The 17,962-nt window shown below is 39.2% G+C and overlaps 1 protein-coding gene across 4 annotated transcripts in view; it reads right to left on the bottom strand.

Moving 5' to 3' along the window:
* The window catches only part of CPNE4 (copine 4), a 268,547-nt gene that overhangs the window by 6,120 nt on the left and 244,465 nt on the right, over window positions 1-17,962 (bottom strand). For all 4 annotated transcript variants that reach the window (XM_086849429.1, XM_086849453.1, XM_086849437.1 and 1 more), the window contains 4 exons: window positions 16,764-16,818; window positions 7,694-7,745; window positions 3,227-3,360; window positions 968-1,204 (listed from right to left, as the gene is read on the bottom strand). In XM_086849429.1, coding sequence (XP_086705555.1) covers window positions 968-1,204; window positions 3,227-3,360; window positions 7,694-7,745; window positions 16,764-16,818 — 478 coding nt within the window. The remainder of the gene's footprint in view (window positions 1-967; window positions 1,205-3,226; window positions 3,361-7,693; window positions 7,746-16,763; window positions 16,819-17,962) is intronic.

Genomic DNA, 17,962 nt, shown 5'->3' with positions numbered 1-17,962 from the left:
AAATCAAATACTAAGGATATCCTTCCTAGAGAGAGCAAAAAACCAGCCTGGAGAACCAAGTAAATGTAACAGAAGTGAGAGGAAAGAAGAGAGAGAAAGATGGAAAAAGGGAAGGAAAGGGATGGGATCAGCATTGCAGAGGAACACAATGCATGCCTCCATATGGAGGAAAAGGGCTCTGAAAAACCCCTCTGTGTGTGGGAAAGCCCCTTCTGCTGATGAACTGCCTACCCTGCTGCTGAAAACTCCCTGGAACAGATGGTACAATGTAGGGCAAGTGACTGAGAAGAAAAGTTCAAGACCAAAGCTTTACTTTAGATTTGGAAATTTAATGTTGGTTCTGTTCCTTTCTTTCCTACAGAGTGCTTTCTACACCACACTGGCCTCAGTCAGGAACAGCTGGCAGGAGGGCAGAGGGAAGCTCTCAGTAATGCCACTTTCTTGCCCGTTTCTTGTATAGAATTTGGGAAAGGGTTTGGAGGCAGCCAGGATGCAGTGGGTGGATAGTCCTGCATTTGAGAACTCCTGGGAGCAATCTTCAATAAAGAAACAGCCTCCTTGGGTACACACCATGAGGAAAATTCAAAGCCATTTCATCTGCCTATGGAAATGAAGGAATGGAAAGCAGAATACAGTAGTCCTAATAGAACAGATGCAAGAGAGAATGTGAAACAGACACCATGAAAAATTAGGCAGGGAAAGTAACCAAATTAAATGAGAAAGTGGAAGCAAGGACTGGCAGCACAAAAAGCACATGGATTTTGTCTCATCTCTTCCTTTCCCACCCTCACCAACTCACTAATGGGGCACACATTGCATTCTGATTCCTTTTTTTTCACTATTTCTTACACAATAATGCCATAGACTTACTCAACACTTCATGCATATGCAAAGTTAAGCTCAGCCTCATGAATCATTCACTATACCCATTCACCCTTCTGTGGCAAGGATGGAAAAATCAGCTTACATGTTTGAAGTTCCTAAATGGCACAAACTGGACAATGTCTCGAAGCACAGGCTCGCCCTTGGGAGACCTCAGGATGCCATCATCACCATCCAGCATCTGCATGTCACTAAAATCAGCGTTGCCCACCCCGACGATGATGACTGACATGGGGAGGTGAGAGGCGTGGACGATGGCCTCTCTGGTGTCAGCCATGTCTGTGATGACGCCATCCGTCAGGATCAGCAAAATGAAATATTGCTGAAGTTGTTGGACAAGAAGTGAAATATTATATCATTAGTTAATATTCCAAAGCTGCTTAACCTTTTAAGTTAAAAAGTATAAAAGTGTTTCTGGTAACTCACTCATGGACCTTTCTAAAGAGAAAAAAGTCTTTATATTGACTACATAGAATTTTCCGTTCCAAGCTCCTCAGCTACTAATCTCTCCTTTTCAGATTAATGGGGTCCCTGAGGAGAGCAAGGCAGGAATATATCCATCTTCAGATTCTTCATACAGAGCCCCAGAGAGAGGTTTTCTCATTCTCCAGAGGAGAGCAAGCAATTTGGTGAGCTTGTTATTTCTTTCCCAAAACTCCAAAGCCCACTGAACCAGGATCATGAGCTATGACATTTCTTCACTTGGTAATGCTGAAGAGCAGCCTTACTTGGATCCCTTATGAATTGTTAGGCAGCTGGAGTAATTTAATAAATATACATTAATAGCAAAAATGTACAAATCATAGGATTTGGTCACTCTGCATGAGCAATACCAACATTAAACATCAACAATAATTATGTATTTATAGCAGTATAAACTCAAAATGTTCCAATCATCTTGTCCTGTCACAAATAAAACAAAACATGCAGGGAGAAAAATTTGTCTTGAAGATTCATCCTATGAATTGTTTTTCAGATAGAAAGGGGGAGGCTTAGATATAGAATGAAGGAACTCAGTCAGTAGGGCATATTTGATCAGAAACATCACTGAGAATAGAGTAAGCCACCTCAGGATTAGGTGAGTATAGAAATTCAAAAATAGCAATTCCCCATTTTAGGACTGACACCCTAAATGCTATCAAGGTTCTGGAAACAGTGGAATCACAGAATAGTTTGGATTGGAAGGGACCTTAAAGATCATCTAGGCTGAAGAGATGATGAGGCAGAGACACCTTCCATTAGACCAGGTTGCTCAGAGCTCCTGTCCTTGAACACTTCCAAGGATGGGGTAACCTTAGCTTCTCCAGGCAACCTGTTCCAGTACCTCACACTCTCACAGTAAAGAGTTTTTTCCTAATATCTTACCTGAAGTTGTCCTCTTTCAGTTTGTAGCCATTACCCTTTGTTCTGTCACTACATGCTCTCGTAAATATCAGTCACAAGCCCAGACTCATGAACAGAAATATTTGGTAACTGCTGCCCTAATAGGACTTAAAAAAGGCCCAGCACATGAAGAAAGCTTAGAGAAAGCTCTAGGCCAGGTGAAGAGGCACATGCCAATGCACAGCTCTATTCTGTTCTGTACTTGGCACTTTTTGTGCTGCAGTGCATAATGTCTCTCTTACATCCTTCACTCCTTTACAGCACTGCTCTTCTAAATGGTTCAGAGCTACTCACTCACATGTTCCCTCTTTCTGTCATCAAGGCAGGATCAAAATTAACCTAATGCATCTCAAAGGTGTACATATAAAACATGATCTATGTGTCTTTTAGCCCAAGAAATCTGTCCTAGGATTTTTATCAGGTGCAGGCTAACAGACTTGTCTTCTAATTTCTAAAAGGCACAAATTACTTCATCAGTAATAACACAAAGCTGAAAACTGTATCCTTACCATTTTCAAATGAATAGTTGGAAAAGTCCCCTAGGTGAACAGAAAAAAATTAGTACAGCCTCTGCAGGAGACATAAAATTGGGTAGTCTGAGTAGGGAATCATTTGAACTCATCTCCTGGTACAACCAAGACTTTTAGGACTCCAGTGCTCAATTTTTGTAACCTTAGTAGTGCCATTTCTGTTTCCACAGTGGAGAACTGGGTGTGCTACAGTAAAACAGCCCTAAAAGCAGGAAATAGATCAGTGGTGAAAGAGTTTAAAGCTGTGACAATTGAAGCTATAAAGACTGATACACTTTTCCAGCTGACACAGGTTTAAGCTGTCTTCTGTAAAGGCAGTTAATAAAAACTGTGAGGGCAAAATCTGCATTAAAAGGCCTTGTTTTCATGGCCTACAAGAGATCCACCATAAGAGAAGAAAAAAAGGCAAGCACAGTTTTTTTTTCCCTTACCGAGGCCTCCTTGGTGTTGGTCTCCTCTGATGCAGATTTTGCCACTTTCTGGATGATGGGAGCAATGTTTGTCGGTCCATACAGCTGCAGCTTGGGAAGGCAGCTCTGATAAGCTTCCACAACACCTTGTATTCCTGACATGAAAAACCGAAAAAAAAAAAAAAAAAGAAAAAGGAATGTGGAGCACATTGCCAATATCAGGCTTAAAATGTAAGTTTAAGTTTAAAATGTAAATGAAAGGTGGGTTCTTAATGAACAAATTAGAAATATTACATGATTAGCATGGACTAGCAACTTCAGATAATTGCCAGGAATCTGTCTCTAGCTGCCTTGAATGTAGTTTGTAATATATAATTAATTATACCATGCTTCTCCTTCCCTGCAGCTTTTAATGTCTATACTTCAGGTATGAACTTGCAATACCATAGCTTCCATTCTTCTTGGTTTAAGATATGATAGCTTCCTGATCAACAATTAAGATTCATGCTGAAAGGCTAGACACACATTAAGAAACACTTCAACACTTCTTTCTCCTCTTCAGATAAGTATTTTTGTTTATCATGACAGTTGCCAACAAATTTGTCCTTTGTACTTATGCCCAAAAGTTGTTGAAGAATTCAAAACATATTTTCAAATACCTGATGCCCCTGTGCTAAGAAAATAATTTTTCAGGGTTAATTTGCATAATCACTCACAGGTTGAATTTGACTATGGCCAAAAGCTGTGAAATCTTGGAAGAAACAGCAGGATGCTTTGCAGCCTACAGAAAAAATGAGCTTTAGCTGAGAAATTTTGATGGAGAACCAGCTATTTTTGGCTTTTTCATTTCAGGATATATAGTCAGACCAGTGAGCAAAGATTTCTGCTGACACACTTGACAGATCACAGAATGGAAATTGGTATTTTCAATCATTGAGAAGAAGGATTTCTTGAAGTGATGCACATTAGCCTCCCCATTCAGAACTCCCAGCTTACCAGACCTAAAGGATTAGAGGTCTAATGTTGGAAAGAAAGAGATAGACTGAAAAGCTTTACAAAGGATGCTGAAGAATTAAATTACTTCAGTAAGATCCTAAGCCAGTTTCAGTTTGTATCGAGCCTCCTGAGAGTCTCACTCTCTCTCATGAGATTTTTTAATAAACCATATTTACAGGATAGATGGGTGGAGACTTACTACTAACAAATGACAGGGAGTTGTAATTGTTTTACAATGACACACCTACACTCCTATGAAAAAGTGGTGCAGAACAGTTTTCTCTCTTTTAGAGACAGCTACAGATATATTTTTTCCATTGCAGTGCCACCAGACTAAAGAACTTGCTCCAGTTATAGCTGTGATTGGCTGAAATGTTAAGCAGTGTTGCAAAATTTCCCTGGGTAATTCCAGTGACTAAATTACATACTGCAAAACTGACCTTTTGTTAACTCCCACTTTTAAACTTGCTAAGGATTTCATTACATATACTTAATGATGCTGCATGAAGGCCTCATAAATTTTTCCTAAGTTGATGACAAGATACACTGTATTTTCTTCTTACGCAGTAAAATAATGTAAGATAAACCTTACTCCCTGCATTCCACAGAGATTTAGTGTTGTTCATGTCAGAAAGCTGCTCTCATCTTAGAAAGAGACATGTTCTAGAAACATAATTTTGTATTTGCTGTCTCAGATTAATATATTTTATAAATATCTACTGTCCATCCAATCCCAACTCAGCAGGATATGTAAGTGGATTACTTTGTAGGTTGCCATTCTTGTACTCCTTTATCTTAGGCAGAATCAATGTGATTTCTTTTTAACAATTCAACTCTCTACATTTTTATTTGGAATCGACTTTCAGTATCTCCAATGAAATACAGTGTATGCATACATATAAGGGTTTAAGACAGATGTGTAGAAACATTCATTCAGACTAGAGGTTGTTGCCTACTTTCTTCCTCAGATAATAAATGAGGTATTAATTGTAAGACTATTAAAGTAATATACTATAAATATACTAAATTTAAGACTATAAATACTACAGTTTTCAAGAATGGAAATGGTAACAGGGGAGGATGTTCATATTTTATGAATTCCAGTGCTCTTCATCTCAATATACAGTCCCTGTGTGTAGAGTGATGCTTCACACTACCTTGTGCCAGCAAAAGCTCTACTTCCACAGAGAAAAGGATTTAATTCCTCAAAGGCAAAATAGACACATACTTCTTATATTGCAACTGCTGTTTCTTTGTTTAAAACAAGATACTCGTAAGCAATTTTACTTTATTTTCGGGCAAGTATGCTAGATATTACAAGGTAAAATAGTGTAATCACTAAGCACTTTATCTCTTTCTCACTCTTGCATCCTTTCTCCACATGACTTGCTGATGTTACTGTTCCCTGTGACACCTAATACAGTGAGAACATCTAGAAAACATCAAGAACAAGCAAGCACCCATGACAGGCAGATGAGTGAGCTGCAGCAGATGATTAAGCAACACATTTTCTTGTTTGTCTCCTATTCCTGCTTTCGCCCAGGTGGATATTATTTTAAAAGGTATAATTTAAGACAAACAAGTGCTTTTAATATCTTGCAGATACAGGTGCAAATGCTGCAAAATTTCTTCTCTGCCATTCTTTCATGAGAAATCCTTCCCTGGCTGCAATGATTTTTTATGTTTTCTTAAGCCTAGAACTCCTTTCAGGTGACGGGCTAGCTTATCAGGTAACTGAGTCTTATGCAAAGACAAAAATAAAGTTTAAATTATTAAGTGATATAAGCCCAGCCTCACATGGCAGCTCCTTCCTGGTTTTTTCACCCCCTTTTATTTCCACTGTTACATTTAGTTTTGCATACAGAATGTGGTTTGGATAGTAAATACCTTGCTTACAGGTTTGTCTGTCAGAACTCTGTTGCTGGCACCACCTAGATGTGCCAGCCTTTTCAATCAATAAAAATCATTATATAGCAATGCCAGTGTGATAAAAGCATTAGCCTTGAACTCAAAAGAACCAGCAAAGTAGGGGGATAAAAATAAGTGTTCTTTGAATGGAGTACTGGAGCTTTTCTCTGTAGTTTCCAGAGGGTCACAAATATCCTGTGGTTATATTGGGAAACAAAGCTCTATTTGAGCACTACATGCATAAATATGTTATCACCTAATGCTGACCACTGTTAACTGTTTTAATGACACATTATGAAATATGATGGTCCAGATGGAATTCTGAGGTCTCTTTTGCTTCCCCACCCCATTCCCACACTGAAGTCTCAACATCAAACTGGCTTACAAGCTTATAGGCACTTCTAGATGCATACATGTAACTTCTGCTTCATTGGACTCCTTAAAAGCAATGTAAAAAGCTGTGTGAGCACATCAAGCAGCTGTAGGACTTATGCCCAATTGCATTTCAAACATATGACCTGCAAAGGCTGGGGCAGTCCAACAATTCAAGTGCAACAACAAAGCAGGAATACCCACTGAACCAAAACCGGGTCTTGCATTTGAGACACATGAACTCTGAATTCTCTTAATGTCTCTTTCCCTTGAATTGCCTGTCCTCTCTTCCTCACTTCATTTCTTAGCATCTTAATTTTCATCCTGAACATGCCCAAAATAAAGCCACTAATAAGCCTGAGAAGGGCTAAAATGAGCAGCTAGAAAATTTGAACTGGAAGAGCATTTTGAAATATCCAGTTCAGTATTTGGATGGAAGCAGAAAGATAAGGGAGAATAACAACCTGTGGATTTTAGACAATGATCACCCAAACAAGACTCTTAACTGTTACTCTGTTTAGAGATGGTTTTCTTGTTACTATCTTTTACAAAATGTGTGAATTGAGGCAGGAGATTTTAGAAAGACAGCATCAGTCACTGGAGATCTCACTCACAAATACAAGACATACAGCAACATCTACATAAATCTGGCCTCTGATTACAAAGATGATTACATCATTGATGTTAACAATCATTAATATCAATGATTGTTAACAAAGAACATGGCAACATCTTACACTGTAGCCTCCTGCTGCATTTGCCCTCAGGGAAGTAGGATTCTCTCTACCACAACCGTCATCAGCTACTTTCCTGCCCTTGACTTCCAGCAGGCTATAGGTCTGGTCAAAGAACTGGCTCTACACTGAGGGAATTTTTGATCACAGAGGTTCACAGCCTGCTTTTTCATATCCTGCCCTTCTTAGCTGCACAACCTATGATGTTGAGGTAGCTGAAGATTTTCAATTAGTTCAGTTCTCAGAAATGCTAGTGATTATAGGAAGTCTAAGTGCTGAATGTCCACCTACTTTTCAGGAAATTAATATATGGTACTTTCCAAGATTTCTAAAGTTAAGCTCAATGGTTTGGCAGGTCCCCAAATCCTAGCTGCTTTCTTTAATAAAACCACTTTGAATAATACTCAGGTGATACAATAAAAAATGCACATTTTGCACACAGCAAAACTATGACAGTCTGTCCTACTGTGAGCGTTACCTGCACATTCTGGGTTGTCTTCATTGAAATTGATTGCAAAGTCATGAGAGACCTGCAGTTAAATGGAAAGAAAAGAAGACTGTTGTCAGAAAAATTATTCCAAGAAGACTTGTGGTTAAAATATCCTTGACATTTTTTCTGTGGCAAGCCTGAGACCATTCAAGCTTTCAGCCATTAAATGTGAAATACAGTCCCAGCTGGAGCTCCCCACAGAACCAAAGTAGGAAACCTGGAATCAAACTTGTCAATAACAACAACAAAACAAACCAAACCAAACCAAACAAAACAAAGTAAGGCACAAAGAAAACCCACCCAAATACACAAAAAAAATCATATAAACATGGTGTCAGGATTGGGCTACCAGTACGGAAGAGGAGTCTATTGATGAGGTGATTTAGGTGCCAGCTCTCCCTGCCTCAGCATCTCAGACTGCAGGAATGAGAAGACAGGTTGTGATACAGCACTGACAGCAGAAACTCAGCTCACTTCTGCATACTGACCTCACTGTGTGAACAGTTCCTCATCTAAGGCCGAGGAGTATGGGGAAATCTCCAGAGAAATCAAGGATCTGCTGTGGAATAGTAGTGTAAGAAGTATAAGGAGTCTAAGTTGATTAAAAGCTTAGGTTAGTCTGGGGGGGTAATAAAATTCCTGAAGACTCTTGGTTTTCCTCGTATGTAGTGAATATTGCAATCTATCTCTCTCTCTCTCAATCTATCATTAAATCCTACAGAGTTATTTTTTTAAAAGATATCACTGTGGATCCAACAAAGTTGCTGATTTTGCAACAAAACAAAAGATTTTGTCTTTAGTGCCTTGGGAAAATAAACCAAGATTTTTGTACGCTTAAATAATGTTAGGCACTGTAAGTCTCCAATTTCAAAATTCCTCCTTAAGTTTTATTCTTGCCTGCATTTTTCTTTTACAGATTCCTTTTTATTTCTTTCTTTGATCACTGAAAAGTCTCCATTTCTTTTAATCTCTTTGACTCTGAAGCCCAGCCTCTCAATTCTGTTTGTCTAAATTTTTCTTGAATGAAAAAGCTCAGATCTTGTCTTGCAATGCATAAGATCTGTATATATATATATATATATATATATATATATATATGTATATATATGTATATATATTTGACTTGCAAAAAGTGGCTGAGAATTTAGCAGGTAATTTGCATAAGCTGAAGCTGAATTTAGGTGTATCATCCCAGTTTTAAGAAGACATTTATATAACTGCAATTATACACATTTAAAGCTTTATTGGTCTCTGTAGGATCTTCAAAAGTTCCAACAGTCCTAGAGATATGGAAAGCAACCTCCTGCACAATGGAACCAGGATTATTGCAGGAAGAGACCTGTTTGTTGGATGTTGCTGTTTCATTTTCTGGTTCAGATGTCTTGACAGCAGAGTATGGAAACTGGTCTATGACTAAGGGACACATATATCAAATATGTGACTGCAGAGAAGCTTCTGTGAAAGACAAGTGGTCTAAGTTGGCTAATTACTGCCAAAGAGAGTTCTTCATAGAGAAAATTAATTTCCCCATCATGTGCTAGTCTTGCTTACCACAGTGATGCCTGCCAATATTGCGAGCTTAAATAAAGCAGTACTTCTACCGCGATGGGAAAGGACTGAAGCAAAACCTCACTGAGAATTCTGCAGCTGCCTCAGCCCAGCCAGGCATTCAGCATGCCCACACCAAGCACCAGTCTTAGAGAGGGTTTTACATGGTCCATTCAGACTATCCTACTTGGATAGATATTGCAGCAAGTCACTATTTATGTTCCTCACCAAGCAGCACAGAAGATCAGCCTGCCAGATACACTTCAGAGGTGCTCCAGAGCCCTTCTGCCTGGTTGCTCTGGATGTCTCTCAGTGCACTTTGCCCAGCTGGTATCTGCCAGCCTCATGATCAGCTGCAGGCCAAAGGTAATTGCATCTGTCAAGAACTGTTATGGGAGTTTTCACTCACTAATATTTTTTGTTGTTCACTAGCCTTTCTCTTTCCTTTAGGGTTTCTGTATTTTGCATTAACTGTATTATAAAAGCAAGAAGGATGGCAATGCTTGTTTATGTGTTGCAGACTGATTCTTCCACCTCTGTGCCTCTTCAGAGATTTTATTTCTTTATTCCAATGCATTTGAAATTATACCTGAAGGAAAATACAAATCTTTTCAAAAGCTAAGAATACAGTTTTTTAATCTCACATGTAAGCATGGTTTGGTTGCTTTTGTTGCCATACCTCTTCCAGAATCAAATAATTCAAACAATTTATCTGGTTCAGAGCTATGGCACCCAGGCTATTATTTACGAAAAATGCAGACAACAGTTCAGGCCAATAAGGAAAGCCCAAATCTAGTCAGTGTGCACACAGATCCAAAAAATAAGACTGTCTGAGCATCGGCTGCTATCCTAAAGCCAATGGCCCTCATACATTGTCATCCTGATTCACAAAGAGCAGTGTTAAAATGTACCCTGAAGGCAGCACAGGAAACACAATGAATGTGCAGAAGCACTGGATTGTTTCCTATGCTCTCTGAGCAATATATCACAATTTAAACAAGATTTAAGTATAATGTGAAGGAGAGAAGTTCTTTGAGCAGCTCAGTAATGGTTCACAAACAGGAAATCATCACCCAAGGCAAGCCAACAACATATATTTCTTAAGCAGAGCTTCTCCAAATGCTCAAAACTCATTCCCTACCCTATTAAGCAAAGCCAACTGTGCTTCAACCTGCCCCTTTGCTGACTTCCCTGCGGTGGCCAGAACTCAAGAGTGTCCAAACCAGCAGAGACCTCACACTTAGACCACAAACTGAAGGCCTTACTAAAGTTGGGCTGATACCTGATAGGACTCCATGTAAAGCTCACCCATGTCAAAAGGTGGTTTGGATCAAACATTCAGTGCTTTTGCCTTCTAAACAGTGCAAGGTGATGAGCCTACCTCCTTTTTTATTTTATTTTTCTTTTTCTAATTAAGCATGCAAGGGCTTTATGACTGGAGGACAAACCATGCTGATGACAGAGAACCAAAAGCTGGTATACTCAATGGCATCTTCCTGATATTGTATGACACAGCCCTTCAGTGACACTCCCAGAACTGATAAGCTAATGACAAAAAGGCGGCAAAATTTGAACACCTAAGATGCTGAAGACTGAGAAATCCTCAGGGGAAATAAGAAGACACTTTGCTCTTCAGAAGCATGCATGTTTATATAATTTACTAGGGTGGTTTGTATTGTGGATTGATCTAACAATCAGGAAATCCTGGAATGTGTCAAGTCACACAAATACAGAACTACTGCTTTACATCAGTAGCTGGCATCACCTGGCCAAGAACTGCAGACCATAGTCTGTGGTGAAGTCAGTCTCACATTAAGGAATGTCCTCCTCACAATCACCCTGAGTGTGTCACAGACCCTAGACTAAATTTCAAATATATTTCAGTCCTCCTCTCTTAACATTGATCCATGAAATCAATCCATAAAAGGGAAGGAGAGAGAAATGCTGGCATGCTGAGGTGATTACATGGGATCAGCCTGGTGTTACTTCGGCTGCTGCACAGAACTGCACTCAAGGCTGCAGCTAAAGACATTAAAGAACACTTGCACTCATTTGCACTTGGCTCTGTATTAATCTTTTCCCTCTGCAGGGCTCCAGGTACATTCTTTATCAGACACCATCATGGATACGGGATTGTTAAACCACAGCTGTCCAGGAACTTCCTACACCAGGAACGTACTCTTTCACAGGTAATTCCTTTGAGGTTTTTAACAAGCAAATTAACTAGCTCTACCATCCATTATGATATAGGTTACAGTGAGAGCACTTCTGAGGACGTGACAATTAAATAAACAGTTCAGAATATTTTTGCTAAGACAGGTTGTAGAAATGTTGTTTTCTACCACTGTACAATGCCTTCACTATCTGTACATATACAGTGACAAACACCAGCAGTTTTCCATCAATGTGATGGCACCCATGAGACTCTTGGAAAAACCATGACAATACTTCCACATGTTTATGGCCATTTTTGTAGAAAAATCACATTGATTTTTTCCCTCATATTAGGATGCCATGAAATTCATCCTCATAGCATGGCCCTTGCTAAAAATGTTTCTAAGGCTGAAAGGAAAAGGAGAATTTTCTAGCTGAGAATTTTTGAGATTTCTTAAAAAATATTTTATGAATTCAGATAGAAACCTCAAATCACAAATAAAAATCCTGCCTAGGAATCTGAAAAATAATAAATCCCCCAGTGTTGATAAAGCAAATTGCTGGAAAGCTTTTGAACTGTGCAAAATCATTTTTTTTTGAGTTTCATTGATACTTGTAATTCTAGTTTGGCCTACACTTTTTTTAAACCCCTTTAACTGAAATTCCATTTTTTAAAAATAAAAAGCTATGGTTTTTATTTCTTTTCAAATGCTGAATATGGATGCCTGAATTCTGAAAATTAGTAATCCTTTTTTCCCCCCCTCTCTAGATTGCTGAATTCATTGAAAATAACCTTCATGTCCCAGATAGCTCCAGCTTTCCTGTATGGTAATGGTACTAGGACTATTTGACAAACATTCTGAAAAATTCAGATGTTTAGGAATGCTTTCTTAATAGTTTAAATAGAGATTGTCAAAAATCCATGAACAATAGATGCATACAAGTGTAAATGCCAAAATGCACTATGTTGGACACTTATCTGTGAATAAACTGAACCCTATTAAGCCACTGCCAGTCAGAAAACTAAATAGGAAATATTTATGAATATTAATATGAAAATTATATTTCATTATTTATGAATATTTATAGGAAGTATTAGCTTTTGCATATTTTGCAAAAGCTTAAGACACTAATGAATTTTAATGAATTTGGTCAAAGCCATTATTTTCTGGAGGCTCATTAATCAAATAGTTTGGGAGCCGGACAGCTTGTGTTTCTCACTAAGATACATTGTACACATTTCTGCTCAGCAAAGCTGGGCCATGTATTTCCCTTTATACTTCATTTTTGTGCATGCTGCCCAAGTTTCCATGTCTAAATCCAACTTGCATGGATAAGGAGACTAATTCTGTTTTGTTCCTTGGTCTGTTACACATGCTTTTTTTGTCAGGTTTGCACATATTGTAGCCATCAATCTCCTGAAAAGTGCAGGAATCACAGAGACCCCAGCACTTCTCAAGTCCCTCACCTGCCCAGCAAACCAGTGCAGGGTTGTAAAGATGCTGCACTGTGTCTGTAACTGCAGTGAGTTTGTCTCCAGCACACATTCATGGCAAAAGCAGGGAATGAAGCTTTCACTAAAAGTACAGAAATAACCAGGACTCTCTTAAAACAAACTGCAAGTTGTTTAGTACCTATTCAGGTGTCAGCTTGCAATTCTCCTTCAGGAAACAGGCCTTCATTAATGGCAATCCACCTGTCACGGGGCTGACATGGTTTGAACTTGCTTTTCATTTTAAAAGTAAGTTCTGTGCTGCTGTGTGTTTTTTCAGCTCCTTTGAGTCCTGCCTGCTAAGAAGTCAGTGTGTGTGGTTTGCTTCCTTTCCTCCTCTTCACTGTGACCTTTCACAGCTGTGTCTGAGTCCATATTATCTACCACCTCTTCACTTTATATCAAACTTCTCAGATCCTTCCTTTCATTGCAAAAAAAAACAACCCCAAAACAACCAAAAAAACTCCCCAACATTCTGCAACTTTTTTATGACAGAAACTCACAAAGGAAATATTTCTCTCAGAGGTTTACTTAGATCAAGGAGCAGGGTGATGTGTTTGTCAGGTCTTGGTGGAAGAAGATCATATTGTCAACGATATTAGATGAAAGATCTCTAGACTGATGAGGAATGATATATATGGCATGTCTTGCTTCCTTCACTCCCACAGATTCCTTATGCCACTAAGAAACTGCTGGTTTTCTACTAACAGCTGAAGTGTGTCATTTGGAGCTGAAATGAGGGAGAATAAAGTCAACACAGCATAACAGTGTGCTCTTGAAATGGAAATTCTGTGGAAAACATAAATAAAAACAAGTTTTAAAGGGATACAATATCAAGATATTTATGAAGAGCCTGCAGAGATAGACACTGACAGCTGAGGAAGGAAGCTATGTTGTTCAGATGTATGGGGGCTCCATAGTTACTTAGGAACCCTTGGCAATGGGAGAAATTTCTTCCATAGCCCTAGCAATTTTTTGTCCACTGAAAGAAATAAAAGACCAGATGCTGGAATGCAGAGACCAACATGCTATGAGCAGGTTAGATCACTTCATTAGGACTGGAGGCTTGAAAACAGATACCCTAAATTAATGAGAAGCTGATTTATCCACATGATGGGGTCAGAACTTAGAAGTTCTCCTAATGATTCCACCTAAATTTCTCATAATGAGTCAACCTAAATTTGAAGATATAAATTGTTACAGTAGCGGCACTGCTCTCCTTTAATTAAAAAAATGTATGGTATGTATGACTTGTAATACTTGTGATTGAAAACATGAAAAGATCATTTGAAGAGCATGAGATCTTTTATCTGAGCACTGTTGCTGTGGTGTCTAGAGTGCTACCATACTTTTGCAGCAGGAAATAAGAGATTAAGGAAGAAGCTTGGGAGCACTTTTTTCTACAGTCTCTGTTACTTTTAGTTTTATCTTCTCTGTTTCCTATGCATCTTTGCTATGTTCCACATCAAACATCAAACACATTGTTGGGTTTCAATTAACTTCATACCAGTGTAGACTAAATTACTGAAGGATTTTCAGGTTTATTGGTCTTGACTTATTGCATCAGGATGAAGCTGACTCTTCACTCTTAAAGGATTTATCTTTCAATTCAGAAGTGCAGTCAAAGCCAAGCAGGGACTCAAAAGTATCGATATAGCTTATTTATGAAGCCAGATACCTTTATGGACTGTGTAGAGTATCACAGGGAGGGACTGAACAACAGCACAGATGACTGTTAATTCCTCATGCAGTTCCAGCTGGATGTGCCCATGACAGACACCAAGCTGATTATTTGTCCCCATCTGCTTCACAGAAGAGTTAGTCCCCCTGCAACATGGTTCTTGTCTTTTTCAAAGTTTTATTATATTTTTGAACTGATGTAATGTCATTTTGTCTTTGTCATTTTCTGTCACAAGTTTCCATAGCAGAGATTAAAGATGTTCTGGCCTTCACATGCATCTCCATTTACTCTGGGACTTGTTTGATTTAGTCACACATATGTAATCCACAAGGAAGCAGCCCCATCTTCTGAAGTTTACCCTTACTTTCCTGAACTTTTCAAAATCTGAAGGTCCTGAGTCACATTCATTTTCTTGGTTTGAGAAGTTAGCAACAGACTTTTCAGGAGAGCTCATACTACAGGATAAGACTTTTCATTCATGCATGGACTACTAAGTTCAGTGAAAGTCTCAGAGTTTCTTAAGAGTATTTGTCAGGAAATTATCCAAATGCTAATTCAGCCAAAGTGGAAAATCAATTGGTGGTGGTGATTGCAGGAATATCTGGTTACACAGACCCCTGAAGTTACTTTCTGGCAAGACATCTGTTTTCCAGCTAGCACCTGAAATGTGCTCTCACAATCAGGTGAGAAGGATGATACGAAGTCTAACAAAACTGGGATGTTGCCAATAGGTTCATGTGATCTGAAGCATCAGTGCTACCAACTGATTATTTTGGCTTTGTGCTGGGATCTTTATTATATTTCTGTCACCAGGAAACCGCTGAAAATACTTCAGCTGACACAGTAACACCTTCCTTCAAGGTAGATAAGGATGGCTGTCTACAACTGGAAAAGTTTTAAGTTCTCCCCCATGCACTGATGGTCACTTCACAGGTGATGGAACAAGCAGGCCCTGACACACCACCTTAAGTAGCAGTGATGGTTGTCAGCTGCTGCAGTCGGAACAAACATACAACAGACACAGATGCTCTGAGCTCATAATACCACATTAAAATATATATCAAAGCTCTGGAAGCTGTCTCTGACTTTGGAAAGCATTAATGCTGGTGTTACCCTTGAGGAACAAAGCAAGGCAAAACACCTTGCTGGGCACAGACAAGCTTAGAAAGCAATGTTGATAAAACATCCATTAACTTACCTTAGACATCTGTTTACAAGACATGTGTCAAATTTGCTGTACATTACTACAGTTATTCCTCTGCAGCTATCAAACCTACAAGCTGTGAGGAACACACACACTGGTGGTGGTTTTTTTCACCTGCTGATTCATGCCTTACAATGCTGAATGCACACAGTCCCTCTCAGAAATTCTTACCTGGCTAGCGTTCACTTCCCTACCTCAGCCACAGCCCAGAGACACAACCCAGAGCAGGACACACAGGGATACTGGATGAAGTCTGCATGCTTAGATGGCTAATACTTCTCCTTTCCAGACAGCATCTGAGTTGCAGAGTCCCCACCTAGATTTTGGTTACTTATCTGTGCAGAACTACTTTTCTGCCCACACAACCTCTGTGAAACAAAGGATTTGAATTTCCACTTATTTCTTCTTGGGCCTTTCTCTGTTGGATGCTCCTTCTTTTACTTCACTCTCTCCACTCCACAACCCCACCAGATGGCATATTTATGCTCAGAATTGCAGCATCACTGCAGATCACTTTCTTTTGTACCTTTTTTTTTTTTTTGGGGGGGGGAGTGGGGAGTGTGGGGTGTTTATAAATACCACTTCTCTCTAGTATGGCTACATGCTTTAGTATTTCTCATCCTGGTATTGGCTGTGTCCACCTTGACACAGAAATTTGCCACAGTGCAAAATTCTTCCTGTCTTTATTTTCAGGATGATGTTTGACAAGGGACATTCAAAACATCATTTCTCCTCTAAGAATCCAATAACAAAGCTTTGCCAATATCATAAAATATTTTGGGTGTCATCAAACAATTATTTTAAGTCTAGCCCTGCCTGATTTCTGGTTTCAGTGAGATGTCACTGGGTGAGAAAGCCAGAAGATGAAAACAAGCAGAGGAGCTGTTCCCATATGCCACTGTCCTGCCTTTCTCCATTTCTCCCCTTATTTTGTGCCTCATAACTCAAGGAAATTAGAAAATTACACTTAGGCACCTACTTTGTATTCTGGGGGTATTCTTGCTCCAAATCCAAAGGCTGGGAACATTTTGTCACTGGAAAAGAACGAAAAAAATATAAGAGTACACATAGAGAAATATTGTTAAAATAAACATTTACTCCTCTGTATGCATTCATGAGAAATGAAAAGCAGAACAACAGCACAGAAATGGCTTTTAAGTCAAGTGATGGCAGACTGAAAGTGTACTGGATTGGAGAAGTAGGGTTGTGTGCTGAACAGGTTTGGGGGGGTGTTTTGGAAGATTTTTCAGGTGAGCTCCTAGTATTTTTGGGCAGTTAAAATCACTTGGAGAATACTGAGAAATCAGGATGTCTTGTACTTCCCCCACAAATGCAGTAATAAGTCTGTATTACCCACTCTTTTGCATTACCTGGCTGAAGCAAGAGACTTTGTTGACTGAACAGCCTGTAACAATATTTATTTCATATAAATATGGATGTGCTCCCCCAGCTCAGAAAATGGGTCCAGAGAAGATATGACTCAGATTAAAAGTGTTTACAAATTTGGGTCCTTACAGTTGTCCAGTTGCTCAAAAGGGACTTTCTGGAATATCTGAAAGAGGCAATTTCATGCTTCCAAACCTGCAGGTTCTGTAAAGCTTTCCACCTGCATCTTTAGTAGCTCCTCTATTACATGGGATTATTTTAATTAGGCATAGATTAATTGCTAACCTGCCAAAATGCCTTGGCATGGTCAGTTTGCTTTCAGAGACTACAGTGAGGTTATTCTACCCCAGTTAGATCTGCAAGAGAAAAAATACCTGATTCAGAGAACCTGGAAACTTCAAGGCTGTTAATACCCTTTCAGAAATGCAATAATGTCTCACACAGCCCACATGCTGTCAAGCTGCTTCTTCCCAGATGGCAAAGTGGAAAACAACAAGCTGCAAGGAGTGTCTTGTCCCTGAGTCAGCAAAGCACTTGATCATACACTTGAGGTTAATAATTCACTCAAACATATGCTTAATTCCAGACATATCCTGAAGTCTCACGGATGTCACTGAACTCTACTCCAGTCCTCTGATGAATCAGACGAGGTTTACCCTAGTCTACTTACAGGGTTTCATGGCTCATGGAAAATTTGAGTTCCAAATACCATGATTGGAACTTTCAAAAATTCCCAGGAGAAGCCAGCAGCTTCAATATTTTTGGTGTATTTCAAGAGATGGCCACTCCAAG

The sequence above is a fragment of the Cyanistes caeruleus genome, chromosome 1 (genome assembly GCF_971803275.1).
Source record: "Cyanistes caeruleus chromosome 1, bCyaCae1.hap1.1, whole genome shotgun sequence".
Lineage (NCBI taxonomy): Eukaryota > Metazoa > Chordata > Aves > Passeriformes > Paridae > Cyanistes > Cyanistes caeruleus.
The sequence above is the reverse complement of the archived record's forward strand: the minus strand, read 5'-3'. Positions and strand labels throughout refer to the sequence as shown.